We start from the raw sequence: 18,667 nt of genomic DNA, 5'->3' as shown, positions 1-18,667 counted from the left end.
TTATATCCATCATGCCAAGGTAATAAAGTATAGAAAAGTTTACTTCAGAACAATCGAAAGAATAAAAATAAACATTTACAAGGGCACATGCACAGCTACTCCGATACCGAACAAATTTATAGGTCTCATCTTAACTGTGCCCACACTTATGCAAAACATTATGGATCACAAGAGAAAAACAAAGTCTATAAACCTTACTTGTTTTTCAAAATGTTCCTTGTGGAACTGAGAGGTAAAAAAGAAAGAAAAAAAATCCACATTTTATTTATCCTTTTGTTGTAGAAAAACTCTTACTTGATTGGCTTATAAAAATGCATTTCATAGGCAAGAGCATCACTATAATAATCATACACGAGTTCATCATAAACTGGAGAGTTCAGTTCATAGACAGGGTCTTGGGTTGAAGGTTCAGGGTCGACGGTCATATTCACTGATCTTTCTCTTGATGTGCGACAGTTTGGATCTGAGATATTTACACCTCTTCTTCTTAATCTGGTACTCTGATGACTGTGGACAATACATAAGAAAGGTATTGTTGTTTGAATTCTTTACACACAAATTTCACTGCTGAGAATGTGAATAATAACCTTACCTTCTTGAAGTCCTTCAGCCTGTTATAGTCACTCAAGGCATCCTGAAATCAGATTACATATATTAGTTGTCCAAAGAAGTAAGCATCATCCCAAATTCTCACACAGAACTTTCTTTTATGCTAAAGTTTTCAAACCATTTCTAACACTTTATTACTGGATTTATTCATTTCAATTCATTCAGTCTCACATTCACACACTGGTGGAGGCAAGCTACAGTTGTAGCCACAGCTGGCCTGGGGCAGACTGACAGAGGCGAGGCTGCCTCATCGGCCCCTCTGGCCAACACCAGTAGGGTAAAGTGGGTAAAGTGTCTTGCCCAAGGACACAACGACCAGGACAGAGAGAGCAGGGGGATCGAACCGGCAACCTTCCGGTTACAGATGAGCTTCTCAATTCCCCTGGGCCACGGTCGCCCCAACATATCAGTCGTATAAAGTTTCCTATAAATTCAGCCACCTCGCATCTGCTGTTAAACTGTTGACAGTTAGAAGCTAATTTGTTGCCTTGCACTGCAACTTGTACATTCACAATGAAATTGAATACAATGTAAATTTCATCAGATTTAAAATTGTAGGATTAATTGATGGCAAGACTTTTTTGAACAGTCTTTAGGAATGGAGTCTAAAACAAAACAACCCCCCCCCCCCCCCCCCCACACACACACACACACACTTTGCATGTTCAGAAAGTAAGGACTGAAGTTAACTCAGAAGGATAAATTCCAATACTGAATTTTATGCCTGTGGCACATATTCCAGAATATGTGAATATTTTTTTGGTTAAAACTTTATTTGTGAAAAAAAAATCATGAAGTCATTACTAGTTAAGGTTAAAGAACTAGTCAGTTCAACAGAGATCTGACTTTTTGTCAGCGTGCCTAAAATAGGGGTTGTTATTTTCTTTAATCGGAGATGAATAGTAAGATATTCTAGCTTTACAGGGTTGTTTTTGTTTTGTTTTTTGTTAAATAGAGCAGCAAACTCTTTTTCCAACCTAAATGAAGATCTTCTAAATAAGTGACATGCCATTTCCTCTGTAACTTATGGGTTATCTGCTTTAAGGTGGACATGTGTGAGTCATTAAAAGGAGTCACCACTTCTGATTTGAGGCTTTTTTCCAGAGGAGCTACAGTATCCAGAGTCATACGCAGTTAGAATGTAACACTATTAGCAAGATAATCAGCCTCTGTGGGAGTAGAGTTCAGGTAGCTCCTCTGCATTGTGCTGGCACATATCATTGAAGAAGATAACAGTGGAGGAATTATATCCTTACACTAAGTTACAGCACTTTCAGAAAGACATCTACTGTGTAATATTGTAAATTTAAATATTCTAAAGAAATGAACAGACAAAACAGGTTTTTCTGGGAAGAATGTTATATGTTATATGAATGTTATATGGTTCCCCTTGTCTGCACAGAGTTGGGTAAGAAAGCCTTTGTCCACTCTGCGCCTTTTTCGTGGAACCTGTTACAGAAAGACTGGAAACTGACTGAACTGTTGTCTTTAAATGTTTTTAAAACTAAACTCAAAGGCCTACAGACTGCCTCAATAATGTGTAATTGTTTTGTGTAATTTTTAATCTTGTTTGTTTGTATGTATTTGTTTGGAAATGTGCTGCCTCTTGGCCAGGACTCCCTTGAAAAAGAGGTTTTTAATCTCAATGGGACATTCCTGGTTAAATAAAGGTTAAATAAAAAAAAAAAAAAAATGTCATATGTAAGAACAAGATCCAGAGTGTGCTTAAAGTGGTGGGTGGGCTCGTTTACATTTTGAGTGAAGCCAGTTGGCTCTAATTACAGATTAAATGCTATGTCATTTTCAGTATCTACATGGATGTTTAAAATAAATAACCCACTGTAAATATTTTATCTGACCTGAAATCTAAATCACGGCCATTGTTAACTCATTTTTAGTGTTTGGTTTTTGTTAGATACTCATTAGGTCGCTTAACTGTTATTGTCTGAAAATTGTTTGTGTAGTTTTCATTGGTTTCTGTTTTAGATTTAGTTTTTTAAAATTATTATAATATGGAGAGTACTTTTTAAAAAGTGCAGTTTTAATTTTTATTTCAGTTACCTGAAATGCCTTCTGTTGGTTAAGCATAAAAACCTAGGGTACGGCATACATTTATGAAATGACTTCAACTTTGATTTGCAAAAAAATGAGTACTAGTAGTAGTAAAACTTTGGAAACTCTAATCCGAAGTCTAAATACGTGTATGGTAAAAATGGTAAATGGCCTGTATTTGTATAGCGCTTTACTTAGTCCCTAGGGACCCCAACTACATTCAGTCATCCACCCATTCACACACACTGGTGATGGCAAGCTACATTGTAGCCACAGCTGCCCTGGGGCGCACTGTCAGAGGTGAGGCTGCTGGACACTGGCGCCACCAGGCCCTCTGACCACCACCAGTAGGCAACGGGTGAAGTGTCTTGCCCAAGGACACAACGACCGAGACTGTCGGAGCCGGGGGGCTCAAACCGGCAACCTTCCGATTACAAGACGAATTGCCAACTCTTGAGCCACGATCGCCCCATGAGTCAAGTAAGGGTGGACCAGCCACCTTCACTTCAAAGAACCAGACAGATGCTGCTGCCCTTACCATGAACTCTGGACTGCCATCAGAATGTCGGTCCAGTTCTCGGTCCAGGTCGGCCAGGTCCTGGTTTATGCCGTCCAGCTCAGCCTGTAGGTTCTTGTATTCTTGGTGATCCCTATCAAACTCCTGTTTGTAGGCCAGACGCTCTTGCTCATCCAAAATGGGGGGAAACAAACTATATGCAAGAAGACAATTCAGTACATAACCAGTAAAACAAAAGAGATACAAATCAGTCAAGGTCAAAGACAAAGTTCTTTATTACCAGCTTTGATCTAGAAATAGCAGATTAATTGCAATCAGCTAATAACTGGCAATGGAATCACATGCACTCACACACTGAAATCTTCTTCCTCTAGGTCATCCCCAGATTCCACACCAGTGTCGTAGTCCCTCAGCCTGGGCTGCAGGCCTCCCACATAGCTGCTGATGTCAGAGTCTCTGCAAACAGGATTTACTGATTCATCCATTTTTACAAAAGCCTTATAAGTATCTGCCATTAAAACAAACACACTTGAACCCTTGTAGCATGCTTACAGAGCCAACTGGTACCAAATATGGTTAATATGGTTCCCCATTATCCTTCAGCACCTTAAACTTCAATACTTAAGGATGAGCTGACCCATCAGAGGTGGATCACTGTGATCGAGTGCTACTACAGAGTTATGTGCACCTCTTCTCTTTGCACCAGACCTCATTTCAAATTTGGTACAGGGACACTGATCGTTTGTTGACCTGATTTGAACAGAAGTATCCCCGTCTGACCAGCTGGAGTTCCCTCTACACAGCACAGGAAACAGTTTCTGCAGCAGCTGAGATGTTCAACATCGCAAAGTTGATAATGATGCACTTTTACACAGCCATGAAGAACAGTTTCTTATTGACCCACACTCACAAATAAATGTATCTTCATTGTACATTTCTATTTGAAATGTTATTTATTCTCTGTGTTTCAGTGGGTGTTTTCACTACAGCACCAACAATACAAAACCCTTTTCTTGGGAATTTAGCGACTTTAAAAATATAATTAAAGAGGCTTTGGTGGTGGATTGTAAGTGTCATGGTCTGTGTGGAGTTTTTTATGTTCTCCCATGTCTGTTTGGGTACTGTGTGGGGCATTTTCAATTCGTCCCACAGTCCGAACACACAGATTGACCGTAGGTGTGGGTGTGAATGTGAAAGTGAATGGTTGTCTGTCTCACTGTGTTAGCCCCATCATAGACTGGTGACTGTTCAGGGTCTACCCCTCCTCACCAGCTGGGATAGCTTCCAGGTGCCCCACCCAGAAGTCTCCAAGCCATTTTATTTTAGATGAACTTTGGTGGTTTACAGAGGGAAATTGTGTAACTAACTCCATCAGGCCACAGTCCTGATCATGTGAGCCCCACCCCCCCCCCCCCCCCCGCCCCCCCCCCCGCCCCGCCTCTGCACCCCACCCCAGAACATTTAGTCCTACAAAACTTCATTGGAATTTTACAAAAACAGACTGACAGTGATGCTGCATGTGCAAGAGGTCAGACAGCTAAGGTAAGACGCTATCATGTTTTAACTAAACAAATTATAATATAACACTGTTCAGTCATTTCAGTAATTTATTATTCAAGAATAAAAACCCAATAGAGCTGCTAGCATCACTATATCTGTAAAAAACAAACAAAACAAAACAAAACAAAACAAAATCCCAAAACCCCCAATGCTTAATGATACCTTTTCATAACAATGAAGAACATGCTTACCCTGGTAGGTATAGAGGCTTGTTGTAGTCCAGCTGGTCTAAATAGTCTCTAGAGGCCCCAACTTTATCGTTATGGTCATTAACAAACACCTCTGGATCACCAGACACGTTGGTCACCTGAAGCAACAAACATAGTCAGCCTCAGAGTTTCTACAATGCCAGATTGAAATTAAAGGGACTTTTCCAAATGATGACCAGTTTAAGGGTGAAAGTGGTAGCCACATGGCTCTACAAATATTTTGAGTTTAAGTTTAAGGTGAAAATACCACGAAGATTTTTCACATTAATGAGTGTCCTCCCATATCGTTAATGAGAGTGCCTTATCATAACCTAATGAGATACTACTCTCATACTTGAGGTCATGGAAACCTGTTTCCTCCATATGAAGCAAGAAGCATCCGCAGGGACCAACCGGTTCCTCTACTTGTCCCTGTATGTCTGAATACCACAAATACCTTCACTATTGTCAACAAGAAGTCTCAGTCAGTGCCTTTCAACCAGCACACCTGATGAAATCTCAGGACTGAAGGTGCTACTTGGAAAGTACACAGCTGGAATCAAAGCTACATGGGCTATGGACATAATACTCAGATAAACATTTTCCATTTGTATCACTACCATCGGAAGACAGGGAATAAATTAGTTAGTCTGAACATGTGAAAGATCTAATGAGTTAATGTTTAAAAGGATAAAAATATAACAGCATGCTGTTTCACTTTAGATGACATCACAGTGACACCACAGCACATCATGCTGAAACTGAGAGTGGCTAAACAGACCACACCCAGAAACTACAGGTGAAACCTCCTCTGCCCAGTGTCTCTCTCACCTGTCGCGCGCACACACACACACACACACACACACACACACACACACACACACACACACACCAATTCTCAGCTGTTGTAACAAACAAGTTGTGTAATTTCTGAAGTAGTAGTAGTGGTTAGAATCTACAGCCAATTACATGAATTATGCTCCTATGCATCTTTATTGCCATTTACAGTGCTGTTAGGATGTCCCAGACTGTTTTAATGTTCTTAACAGTCTGTTTAGAGATTACACAGATCACTTCACAAAACCAAGCATTCTGAATAGTAGATAAGAACAGATAACACATTATCACCCTGCAACTGACTTTAATGTTGCGGAAATTTTAAAGCCCTCTGACACACCCTAGAGATGTATTGTGTGTTCCAGCTCTTCACTGCAGATGTGTGTCATGTTTACAGTATTTAAAATATTCAAAAATATTCACAGAGAGTTGGAGACTGAGTGGGGAATTTGTTGAGCTGACCTGATATATTTAGTTCGACCTTAATTTGACTGAATAAAGTTACGCTGCAGCTGATACAGGCTTTTGCTATTTAGTAAACAGGTAAATGCGATGCTGATGTCAACACAGTCACACACAGACTCACCCACTCCCCAACGCTGTTGTGGTGACCAACATTGACAACCTTGACTTCCTCCCAGAGAATGCGTTCTGGGCCCCAGCGCCTGATCTGTTGGCGAGTCTTGACCGCAAACACAAGCAGGATGATGAGGGCAACAAACACCAAAAAGCCCATAACCACAGCGATGGCCTGCAAGAACCACAACCAAGATCATGGAGCTGAAGTAGTACCCATTATCAGGGATGTAAATGACAGGCAAGTTTCTCACATTTCCCTAAAAATCTCAATCTTATAACACCTGCCACCAAACAATGAGTTGGCCAAAGGACATTTGCAGGTACAAGTCTGCCATGAAACAATGATTCCAAATTCATGTAGAACAAACAATCAGTTCAGCTGATTGCTGCTTTAGTGCAAAAATGTGTGGAAACACACCGCAACTCCTGATTACCAACATGTCTTCTGCTGCTCAAGATATCTCCTGCCCACAAACGACAGTCAGTGACGCAGTTTCTGTCAGGGTTATGGTGATGTTTGCAGTTCTTACAGGTAACATTTAATGACGTCAATTTAACAAAAATAAGGCAAACAAACACTGGTGTTCAGTATTTTCCCCGATTTAAGAAATGTGAAAAGTTTGGAGCTCAATTGCACCAGTCCCTGAGTGCGCCCAGAACAAGCTGATTTAGTACTGAAAGAGGCGCACACACATTTGTCAGGTTTCTTTTGTTTCTTTTGCTTTTAATAACTTTGAAATAGACAAACACATAAACTTCCAATAAAATGAACATTTGCAGACTTTTCTCTTCCTGACACCACTCAGTTCTATTGCATTTTTCTTCTAGTCTTTTGAAGTCGTAATTTCATCTTCATGTGTCCATTAACTGTGAGTTTAATTTACTGCTGCCTCTCTGGCTGAAACTAAACAAACTCTCAGTACCTGTGCCAAAGAACCAACCACACATTATTAGAGAGGAGAAAAAAAAAAAGTGTCTCACCTCTTGGGGCTCCACCACGCAGTAATGGTAAAGGTATTGGTTTAAGAAGAGGCCCTGGGGCTGGACCTGGTTCTGGAACTGGGCACACATCTGTACTACCTGGTTGTAGTACATAGACCCCGTGGACTGTGCTGTTGGATTTATCGCCACCAGGTACACAATAGTGGCAATAATCATCAGGAATGCCAAGATGGCGCAGATAATGATTGATGCCAGGTAGAACTTTGATGAACGGGCAGTACCTTGCCTTGACACAACCATGATGAATATAATAAGCACAGCTATGAAGGTAATGGCAGAAATGGCAATGATAAAGCCTTTGCCAGATCTGGGATCCATTTGTGTTCCTCCATAGCCGGAATAGGAACCACCATATGCGCCACCATATGAGCCACCATACGCACCCCCATAAGAGCCCCCATAACCGGTTCCATATCCACTGCCATATGAGCCTGGCAGGAGACCAGTTCCGCCCCCCATGAGACTCATTTCGTAATCCCAGGCCAGTGTGGAGGCCACACAGGCAAACACAGCCACACACATGATGATAATGATGATGCACATTATCTTCATCACACCAGGTGGTGAAGTCCAGCGATAGAAGTGAAGCACCTTATTTCCAGGATAATAGGAAAATGCTGGGTTGGACATGACTTCACTGTGCCTGTGGCTGGAACAGAGGAGAGAAGAAGAGTTGTGGTCATTGTCAAGACATGGAAAAGAAAACACCAAGTACTGATATAAAAATAGCAAGGCTACCCCAAGAATAAGGTCTAATATTGTCAATGTTTTCATCACAAGGGCAACTTCTCATAATGGTGTGATCTACTTCACGTCATTGAAATGAACAGGTTATCACTTTGAAAAAGAAAATCCTCATGTCATCTAAAACCCAACTAAGCCAAAGCCTCATTGATGTCCATCACACATTTTCCAAAGGCTAAAGATGATAAAAAAAAAAAAAAAAAAGTTTATTAGGGATGGACGTGTTTGTCAAATAGTTAACAACAACAACAAAAAAATTGGTAGAACTCAAGTTTTTTTTTTTTTTTTTTAATACAACAAATTGTTTACACACTAATAAGTCAAAGATCTATGGTTTGAGCCCAAAAGGTGACACTAATGCTGTTGGGCATCTGACGTAAAAATCTAATCAAACGTGAATCGGCTCACTGCAGCAATGCCTTGTGAATACTGGAGTGCTGGAAACTGGCAACTATGAAAATTATGCCAACAGTCGGGTGACAATGAGAAATGGTGTGGGACTGAACACAGACTTTACTAACAGGAAAAGCACGCACAGCTAAAGACGTCAGAAAGTCCGGCGCGGAAGCGGTTTATCTAATAACAGAAAATATGGTTCAGTGCATTCTGTGGCCCTACAAATACAACAATCCAGTCATTTGAATTTTGGGTGGGGGCCACTCTTTAAAGAATACTGAGATAGTTCCCAGTGAAAATGAAACAGTTTTTTTGATGCCTTAAATTGCAATGAAACATTTTTGTCATGTATTTGAAATTAATGTTAGAATAGAATAGAATAGAGTATAATAGAAAAGCCCTTTATTGCCATTGCACATGTACAATGAAATTATGGGTGCTCCATGTCAACTATGCAGAATAAAACATACAGTAGGACAGCAGGAATAAATAACAAACAGGATAAATATATACAGTCAAGAGGAATATATACAAAACAAGAGAAAGCCACAAAATAGAAAGGCATAACTATTATTACCAATTGCCTGAATTTCATCACACAACCTTTTACGGTCTTCTGATGCCTATATTGAAGCTTTTTTAAACGTATTACTGGCAATTTAAAAACAAGCAAACGCTTGCTCAAAAATGATGGAATTTGTCACTTTTGCTATGTGAAAATCCTTTAAACCTTACATTCATTTAAAATCATTGAATTCTGAGGCTTTTCTTCAAACATGTCTACATTTCCAGAGGTTTATTTACCATAAATACTGCGCTGAGCTTAAGTCAGCTGAGTCCATAAATGACTAGATGAAGCAGGTGTCTGTGCATAGTGAATGATAAAGGGAATTCAGCTTACCGTTTTTTGCCACTGTGGTTGCTGTGTTTGTTGCTCGGCATACTTAAGTTCAACTTCCACTCACTCTAGTAGGACAACACACAAGAAGCAATGAGCATTCAAAACCTTTTGTATAATGTCATGTGTCAGACTAGTTTTCCTGCAGAGTCACATACCAGCTCTCAGCCTTTTGTTACAAATGTGTGTTTGTGGAGATTTCCTAGCTCACATGATTTCTTTGTTTTTCTTGTCTAAGGCAACTGAATCAATTATGTGATACATACTTTTCAAAAATTCAACACTTCAAATTGCGTTTGATTTTCTGAAATGTGGGGCTAGGAATGATTAGAAATGATTGGCACTAATATTCATGAAGTGCCTTATTCTGCCGCTTTGCTAAAAATGATATATTTTATGGTAATCTCAAACGATGAATGCGAAAATCTAACAAACTAGTGACGTATCAGGGGACCAGTGTCTGGCTATGGAAAGCACTACGATGGAAAACAGCGCCTGTGTTTATGGGGAAGCCTGTTAATATGGTGGCCATTTCAGATTAAAAGCAGCTGTCTGAGCAGATAACACAGATCCATTCCATCACCTATAAACTGACTTTAACAGCAATGCTCATCTCTTCTACTTCAAACTGTCGTAAATTCTAGTTACACCTTTAAGAGGGACCTACCTGTGTGATGATCGGCGTCCTGCTGATGAACACAATACACACTCACTCAAATACGAACGCAAACACTGTGCTCGCGACCGCCTCCATCCACAGCGCGCACTCAGGTAGCAATGAGACGCGCATATAGGCGTGTGCTCGTCACGTGGTCGCCTCCTCCTTGAAACAGGACCAACCTGTCCTCAGTGCCTGCATCTTCTGGAAACAGGCAGAAGATGCGTGTACTCTTCCAGGAACTGCTTGAGCTTTATTTCCAGTCCACGCACAGATCGCTCTTAATACTTTTAATCATTCATACAGAAAACCAGATTATAAACAAATGAACTCTCAATCTGCTCCACTTAAAATAACAAACATAATCTCTTTTGAACATCTATTTATCCCGCAATTTCGACAAAAAGCAGGGTTACTATCAAGAAATGCGAATCCCGACGTGCCAGACTTGATCTTAAAATGCATACAGCTCGTGCACTAATTCGATGTACCTGAAACCTGAGCCGATATCCCCATCCCGTCTTCCTACTGTTGTGAAACTTGGTAGGACAAACAGTAACCTGTCAAACCTGTCCTGCAGGTAGAGCTTCTGCTGAGTGCGCCGCTGTGAGTCCAGCAGCCACCTTGACCCCTGCATCAGTAGACCACTTCTAGTAGCCCGCCTGTTTCTTTGCTTTTTGGACAGTTTCTAGAAGACACACCTTGAGGAAATGTTCTATTCCTTTACCCCATTATCAGTGTCACTGCTGTCTTTGTATTCATTTTCATTAATACAAATACTCTTACTTAACACGTGAATGCAGAGAAACTCTTTGTTAAAAGTCCATTTTAAATTTGGTGTGAGTGACAATACTGAGTTTTTCAGGAATGGCTGCTGCAGGAAAATGTCGCTGGGTTTGCTGTTCTTGGATAGCTGTTAGTTTATTCATCAGAGTAGCTGCAAAATTAAAACCCCTGGAAGCAGAACTTATTACCAATCTTTCAATGGGCACCGTTTCAGGTAGGGGGCATGGGAGTTGGCATAAGGATTTTTGGCACCGAGAGTCGTATTGTGTTCCTTGAACAGAGTGGTCGGCTTTAAAGGTTTTCCCATGAAATGAACAGTGAGTAGAAAACAACAACCTGGCACTAAAGGAAGGCACTGCAGCACACATTGATAGAAACAAAAAACTTTAATGATGGTTACAAAAGAAAGGTACCAGAAGACAGCTTGTTGTTCATGGAGCTGTGTGGTCGGAGACAGGTCAGAGTTCAAATAGTCAACTGATTCAAGGTTCTGCTGGGAAACTTTAGGGTGCTGTGATACGTTCCCTACCTCCCCATCTCGCTTTAACTTCAAGCACCTAAAAGATCTCTTGTGGAGAATCTGTTCTTCATGTGGACTGACCGTACCAACCATTGCACCACCATGTCAGCCAATTTTAAACACATATTTACTATGGCAAAGTTGTACAAATCACAAAGCAGAATTTACATTATACTTAAAAATATAAATTCAGAGCACAGGTTTCATGTTTAAATGCAAAACAAGGCAAATACACATATCTAGAAAAGGCCAATTTGTATAAAGTAGTAGCACATATGACCCCCAAACCAAACTACAGATAAAAAAAACAGTGTCCAGTCAGAGGAAAGCAGTCAACTATCTTTATTATCTTGCCCATGAATAAAAGTAACTGTATTAATGTTTCCATAGCAACATCCAACATGAAGATTTCATCTCTTTGCTTGTCTACCAGTGTTCTTTTGAAGTTGTTGTTGTTGCTGTTATGCTAAGCTAACATGGCCATCTTACAGTCTCTAAAACAGCAAAATCCCCAATATGTTCTTTTACACCTATCGGGGAGTGCTGTGTGCATGTTCATTTACCAACACTCTGTTGAAGTTTACTTTTTCCGTGACTTTTACTATTCCCTCTATAATGACGACACATCCCAGACGATGTTTCTTCTAGTGACAGTGAGTCTTCCATCCATCATGATGGAGTGACTGCAGTGTTTTCCATCTATTTCCATGTGATAATGTCACCTCTGTTGTCAGGAATTATGGTTCAGCAGTAACGGGGAGTTTCACTTGGAAGAGACAAACGTCTTTTTTAAATTTACACCACAGTCCCACTGTTGTGTTGCAGCAGAGCACACCTGAGCACACCTGTGTTAACTGCTTAGTTGGCATCGCTGTAGCCCACGGACTTGTTGTACTCTTGAATCTTCTGTTTGATGTGAGAGAGCTTGTTCTTTAGATACTCACACCTCTCTCTTTTTTCCAAATATGTTGGGTCCTAACAAGGAAAACAGAAATCAGTAAAATTGAGTAGATTTCTTCACAAAGATTTCAGTAAACCACACAAGTATTAAGAAACCAGGCAGTACATTTTAACCCTAATGGTGACACACCATTAGAGGTCCCAAGTTGGGTTTTTCAGACTTGTGTTCATTTGCTTGTCAAAATATGAAAACAGGATAGATAGTACAAGAAAGGTGCCATGATTAATCTGAGCTAGAGCTCCAAATCACTGTCATTGTTATGGCCTTCTATCCTACAAAAGCCATTACCCATCACCTGCTATACCACACTACAGTACCACACTACAGTAAGGTGATTTGGCATCTGCATTTTTCTGATTCCTGCAGTAGGATTTGTATGTACAGCAGCAGAGAGACTTAGAAAACCAACTCATCTATCATCTGTGACAGTGGATGTGAAGTAAATTTAAACAATTTACTTGTGCTTTTTCACTAAAATAAAAGGGAAGAACACTTTTTAAACTTTTTTTTAATGATTTATTCATTTTAAGGGGTACTGTGCACTGGGTTTGGATTTTCAGCAGGTATGACCCTTCTATGAGGAGTTTTTGTGTTTGCTTGTAGGTTTGGTTTTTTTTGTTTGTTTTCTTGTCAGGGAGGTGAGGATGCTCCTGTAATCAAAAACCATGTTAGGTTAATGCTGCGCAGTAAAGCCCTAGATTATTAACCTCTGGGGTTTCAGTTCCTTGGCTAAAGTCCAATTAAAAATGACTTCCCTGCTCAGACTGTTGCATCTGCGACCCAAGCCCAGTGAAGTAACAGAAAATGGATGGATAAAAATAAAACAATAATGAAACAAATACTGGAAACTACAAAAATATGAGGCTAACACAAGAACGATATATAATGGTTAGTGAGACAAGTGTGACTCAGCTGAAAAACTGCATTTATTTTCCAAACAAATTCATATGTTGTAAATAGATTCTTCTGAGGTTTGATGAGAGTTTGGAGTTATGCACTCAAACAAGTGTCTGCTAGGTTTTTTGGTTTATCCAAACCTTTCTGTAAAACATACCACCCCCACCCCCCTCAAAAAAAAAAAAAAATATATATATATATATATGAAAGCACAACAGAGTGTTAGTGAGGCAGCTCTTTGATCTAAGTAATATTAAAAATAATAACTGTTGTTAGCAGAGACATGAAGGGATATCTTTTATAGAAACAGTATCCCTTCCCTAAGACCCCAGTCTGACAGACAACAATTCATGATGTATACTCACAGCTTTCTTCCTCTGATATTCCATTAAAATACCATTTATCCGCTCCTTCTCCTGAAACAAAGCAAATGTGTTACTGGATGTAATGTTACAATGTGTGTGTCTGTCTATCTGCTCGCTAGCAAAATTACCATTTGGCTGGAGGGCCGGGATGGAAGGTTCGCCATCATTTCATCCATCTCTTCGAACTTCTTGGCCATGGCCTGGACCTCAGCATGCAGTTCTTTGTACTCAGCATACTGGTCATTGAACACAGCCTTGTACTGGTCCCTCTCCTCATCTGTGTAAATGCTGGGATACTTCCTGTAGAAGCAGCAAAGGAAACAATACTTCTTGGAGCACTGGCAGCTGAATGTGTCTAACACAGGTGTTTAACTGGGATACCCTCCTTTATCTTATCTTACTTATCTTATCTTATTCTTGATCTTAAACTGCTAATAAAAATCTGATTTCTGGGGATGGTTTAGAAAATAGCTAGTTTGGTAAACTGGTAAGTGAATAAACTACTTTCTAAACCATGTGTGCACCTTTAATTTTTGTCTTACTGACACCAAATCCATGAAAAGATCTAAGATCATAAAGGAACCAGTGAAAGCAGCTTAAATATGCACTCAAAAAATAATTGTTTTTGAAGGCTCAGTAATGTTCTATTAGAGCTGGTCAGAGGAGTTTTTAGCAAACTGTTATCAAGCACGAGTAATAATGTACTATTTGCAGTGTGGATTTAACCCACATTTAGAGGTGTGCTGTGTATTTAGGCTAGCAGGACACTGTGTGACGACACTTTCTGGATAACAATGGAGTTCAATGATAAAGGAATTAAATGTGTGGCAATACTTATTTTTGATTCTCCACGGGGCATTCTTTGACAGTGTAGCACATTAAATGCCAAAGACCAGCACTTCACAGTCCCTCCCACACTGGGCCAGAAGATCTATCTGATGTGTGTCGGTGTTGTTCCTGGATCATCATAATAATATTTGTCCAGGATCAACATCGCATCTGACCAAACATAGTTATGATGTCATAGCTTTACGGATGTCCACTCAAGAAAAAAATAAATCCAAAATGAGGGCTGTTAGGGCCAAGGTTAGGATGTGATTGTGGTGAGGGTTTGGTGTGTGATGTGATGGTGTTTCCACATCGCAAAGCTATGACATCACTACAGTATGACTAGTCACTTGCAATGCTGAAACCTGGACCAACATTAAATTTGTTGATCCAGTAACTGGACCGACAGGAGGACATCAGATGGTGTAAACAGAAACACGCGCAACAAGCTACACCTGAACTGTATGCCACTTTGTGTGAGATGGGCCTAACATGAAAGTGTGACAAACAGTAGCACTGGTGAAATGGTTATTCAGCCTTTGTAGCAGTGAGTTTTCTAGAAGAGCCATAATTCACATAGTCTGTACTGGAGTGTTCACAAACTAAAAGAGGCCACACCATTCTGGGTGGTTTGGAGTTATGTATTTTTCATTTACAGACGTAAGTGTGATACTGCTTTCCCAGAATACCCATGTACAAAAACATAGTGGTCATCATTGCACTGCTGGAGGTTTTATTTCTGTTAAAACACTTTAATTTAATTCTATTTTATTTATATAGCATCATATCCAATCAGCAGTCCCCTTGAGGCACTTTATAATGTAAGGTAAAGACACTACAATAGGGAAACACTGCAACAAGAGAACAAAATTGGGGACTGTGTTTAATCAGTCTGTTTGTAATCAGTCAAATATACACGTGACATCTGATACTACACTAGGTCCTCCCTGTTAAATGCACAATACACAGCTGGAAGACGAGACCTAGATGGTAATACTCACGCCACATAGTCGGCTATAACAACAGGTTTGGGGATGTGTCCGGCTGGTATGTGACCTCGGAGGATCTCTGGCTCTGGTGCCATGAGAGGAGCAGCTTTTAAGTGGTTGGGAGCATCCATGATGTCTGGCTGAATGGTGGGGAGAGGGGTCTGCTCCGACACCCTGGAGGATGGACCAAGCTGCGGCAGGTAAACATAGACACATGTTCAGATCATACATACTGTGTGCACCTTGGTGTCTGCAGGAACATTTCAAACACTTTCTCATACTTACTATAGAGAGTGGGACAGATGAGCCAATGGTTCTTATCTATTGTGTAATGAAAAAGTGAAACAGGAGTTTACTGACATTGGGTAAATACACTCTCTCTGCAAAACCTAAGCTGTGATGCTATGTTCTCTTTAGATAGAAGAGGTTTTCTCCACCCAACCCTTCCAAACAAACCACGCTTGTTCAGTCTTTTTCTAATTCTACTGTCATGAACTCTCATGTTCACTGAGGCCTGTACAATCTGACATGAAGCTCTTGGGTTGTTTTACTGTGTCTCTGAGCAGTGCACAATCTGACCTTGGGTTGAATTTGCTTTGACATCCACTTGTGAATAATCTTTCTCCCTGTAGAATGCTGGGCTTCAGATTGTTTCTTAGCTTAATGTCCATGCTGAAATCATCAAGGTGTGCAACACACGAATAAACAAATGGACTGGCTCTTATATAGCACTTTTCTAATCCATCTGATCACTCAATACAACTTGCCTTATTGACCCAATCATACAAGCACTTTTTTCTATGCTTTTTTATACACAATTGAATATTAGATTAGAATAAAAACTGGAGACAAAGAGAATAACAGATGGCTAGTTCTTTGGGGGGCATAACTATTCAAAAACACAACAGGATAAAAATCACTGCTCAGTATTACTTTTCAGTTTCATTGTAGGGTTATTACCTAACAGTGTAATGCACTTTGAAATTGCTGTGGCTGTTGTTGTCATTTGGTGCAATAGAAATAACAATGAATTACACTGAAAATAAAATTGTTGCATGTAAAAAAGGCTCATCCAGTGGAGCAGGTGATTACTTAACATTACTTACAAAGCGGTCTTACAACAGCGTCCAGGAATGCTGACTCTATTTTCTAGAGGATTGATTGGCATTAGGTTTTGGTTTTGTATGTGCTGATCTCTTATCTTGGATATAACAGCACAGGATGGGTGCAAAAATAAGTTAACATGATAGTTTACTTACTGGGGTACACTGTCATGTAATAAAATTAATGTTTTATTACATGACAAAATTAACCCTAAGCCCCCAAAATGTTCTCTGGAGTATCTCCAGGCCTCTGCATTAAAGGTCAGGTTAGGTATTTAGCTGTGAATATTATTTTTGTGCTTTTTGTGTGTGTGTCAGACCTCCTGTGCCAGCCCCTCTTTCCTCATCCTGGCTGCTTCATGTCTCCACAGCTTCACACACACCGCTGCACTAATAAAGTAGAGCACCATGGTGATGAAGATGAAGACAATGGCTGCTGTCTGGCCGGACTCGGTGCGACAGAATGCACCGTTCACTCCATTATTGAAGACTGGCGAGTAGCACAGCCCCCCTCGAGTTGTGTCATTCACATACACCAACCCTGCGGCTAAATAGAGCACACCCAGCACCAGATTTATGGAACACTCTGTTAGAGGCCACCATGAGGAATCCAGAAGGATGGCTCTGTAGTACAGGGTCATGCCAAGAACAACCAGAATAACTGTCACTATCCATGCAAGGCCAGCCACAACCAGAACAAAAGGCGTCTTGGGTCCTGTGTATAAATAACCCCCAGACCCATATGCAGCAGCACCTCCACCAAGCCCTCCATACAGCTGCGGCCCAGAGTATCCATACATATTGAACCACTCGTTGTCCTTATGAACGTAAGCGCAGACACAGGCAAACACTGCAGCTCCAAGCAGCAGCTGCACACCCCCCAGGATCCTTAGCAAGCCAGCCCATGACTTCATGTAGGCGTAGCGCGCATGATATTCTTCCACCCGCTCCTGGTACGTCTGAACTGAGACATTGGTGGGCACTGCAGATGCAGAGTCAAATGCTTCGGCACCGAGCAGCAGTCCATCTCGGACCTTTTGAGATGTGTAGCTGCCTCCAGAGCCACCATAGCGGTCTCGACAGGAGCCTGGAAGGGAGGGAGATGGAGGGGCAGAGTGAGGCGGTGAGCAGGGGACTCCTGATGTGGTGTGGCACTTAGCACTCTTTTTGGATGAAGGAGCAGGGGAATCAGGGCCAGACCCACCCTTGCTACCACGGTTACTGCTGTTGCCACGGAAAAAGTTCTTGACAGAGTCAGGGATGAAGCGGCGAACTGGCTTAATGTCCATAGCGTCACGGTCTTCGTCCATTGGGTCGTCATTGCTGGGGGGATAGAAAGCTTCAGGTCCAACAGGTGGCTGTTCAGGTAGAGGGGGAGGGGGCAGGGAGTCTAAGCTGACAGCTGGCACTGTCCCATGCAGGAGTTGTGGAGGTGGAGGTATCGCAAGGTCCCCATACAGGGAATCCGCTGGGACCTGGTCATAGAGTGGCATCTCCCTCACTCGGTCAAATCTGGAGACTCCTGAAAACATCGCAGCTTTGACTTTCTGCCAAGAGAAACAGAGAGGATTACAATGGCATAGTACCAAGATCTGAACTTACAGCACCTCTAAAATAAAAACACAGGCCTTAGTTTCATTCCTCATCTTCTCGCAGCTGCTTCCTTTAGGGGGTACCAAAGGAGATCATCTGCCTCCATCTCACCCTGTCCCAGCATCCTCATCTGTCACTACATCCATGAACCTCCTCTGAGGTCTTCCTCTTTTTCTCCTGCCTGGCAGCTCCATCTTCATTATTTCATTATCCTTTGGATAAACTGGACACTCTCCCTCCACTGCACATGTCCAAACCATCTCATCCCAGACCACGAGTCTTTACTCAATTTGAAGAACAGTAAACTGTTTGGAGTTAAATGTCTACAAATTCCAAAATTATCCCTCTAAGATAATAAAAGTACTGTGATTATCCAGTCTGCACTGCTGTGTCAGTGCTCCACACAGAAGCTCCAATAAATACTTGGTACACCGAATACCCACCAACGCTGCTGTGGAGGAATTTTGGCTTGTTTTTCCTTTTCAGAACTGCTTTATGCTGGAAACACTGACCATTCACATCTCAGCAGGTTTGGGTCCAGACTGTGCTTAGGCTATTTTAAACTTAGTTTTGGAATTTTGTGCT

At 41.1% G+C, this 18,667-nt stretch overlaps 1 protein-coding gene across 1 annotated transcript; it reads right to left on the bottom strand.

Moving 5' to 3' along the window:
- Nucleotides 1-291: 291 nt before the first annotated feature.
- On the bottom strand, nt 292-18,282 carry LOC134639223 (uncharacterized). The gene is made up of 15 exons (XM_063490336.2): nt 18,194-18,282; nt 18,092-18,098; nt 16,810-18,036; nt 15,672-15,707; nt 15,399-15,577; nt 13,698-13,869; nt 13,570-13,620; nt 12,229-12,321; nt 7,324-8,058; nt 6,350-6,514; nt 4,930-5,045; nt 3,530-3,634; nt 3,200-3,371; nt 593-634; nt 292-507 (listed from the first exon to the last, which is right to left on the bottom strand). Exons 1-15 carry the CDS (start codon nt 18,280-18,282, stop codon nt 409-411), a joined length of 3,288 nt encoding a protein of 1,095 aa, XP_063346406.2. The 3' UTR covers nt 292-408.
- Nucleotides 18,283-18,667: the final 385 nt, after the last annotated feature.

The sequence above is a fragment of the Pelmatolapia mariae genome, linkage group LG12 (genome assembly GCF_036321145.2).
Source record: "Pelmatolapia mariae isolate MD_Pm_ZW linkage group LG12, Pm_UMD_F_2, whole genome shotgun sequence".
Classification (NCBI taxonomy): Eukaryota; Metazoa; Chordata; class Actinopteri; order Cichliformes; family Cichlidae; genus Pelmatolapia; species Pelmatolapia mariae.
The sequence above is the reverse complement of the archived record's forward strand: the minus strand, read 5'-3'. Positions and strand labels throughout refer to the sequence as shown.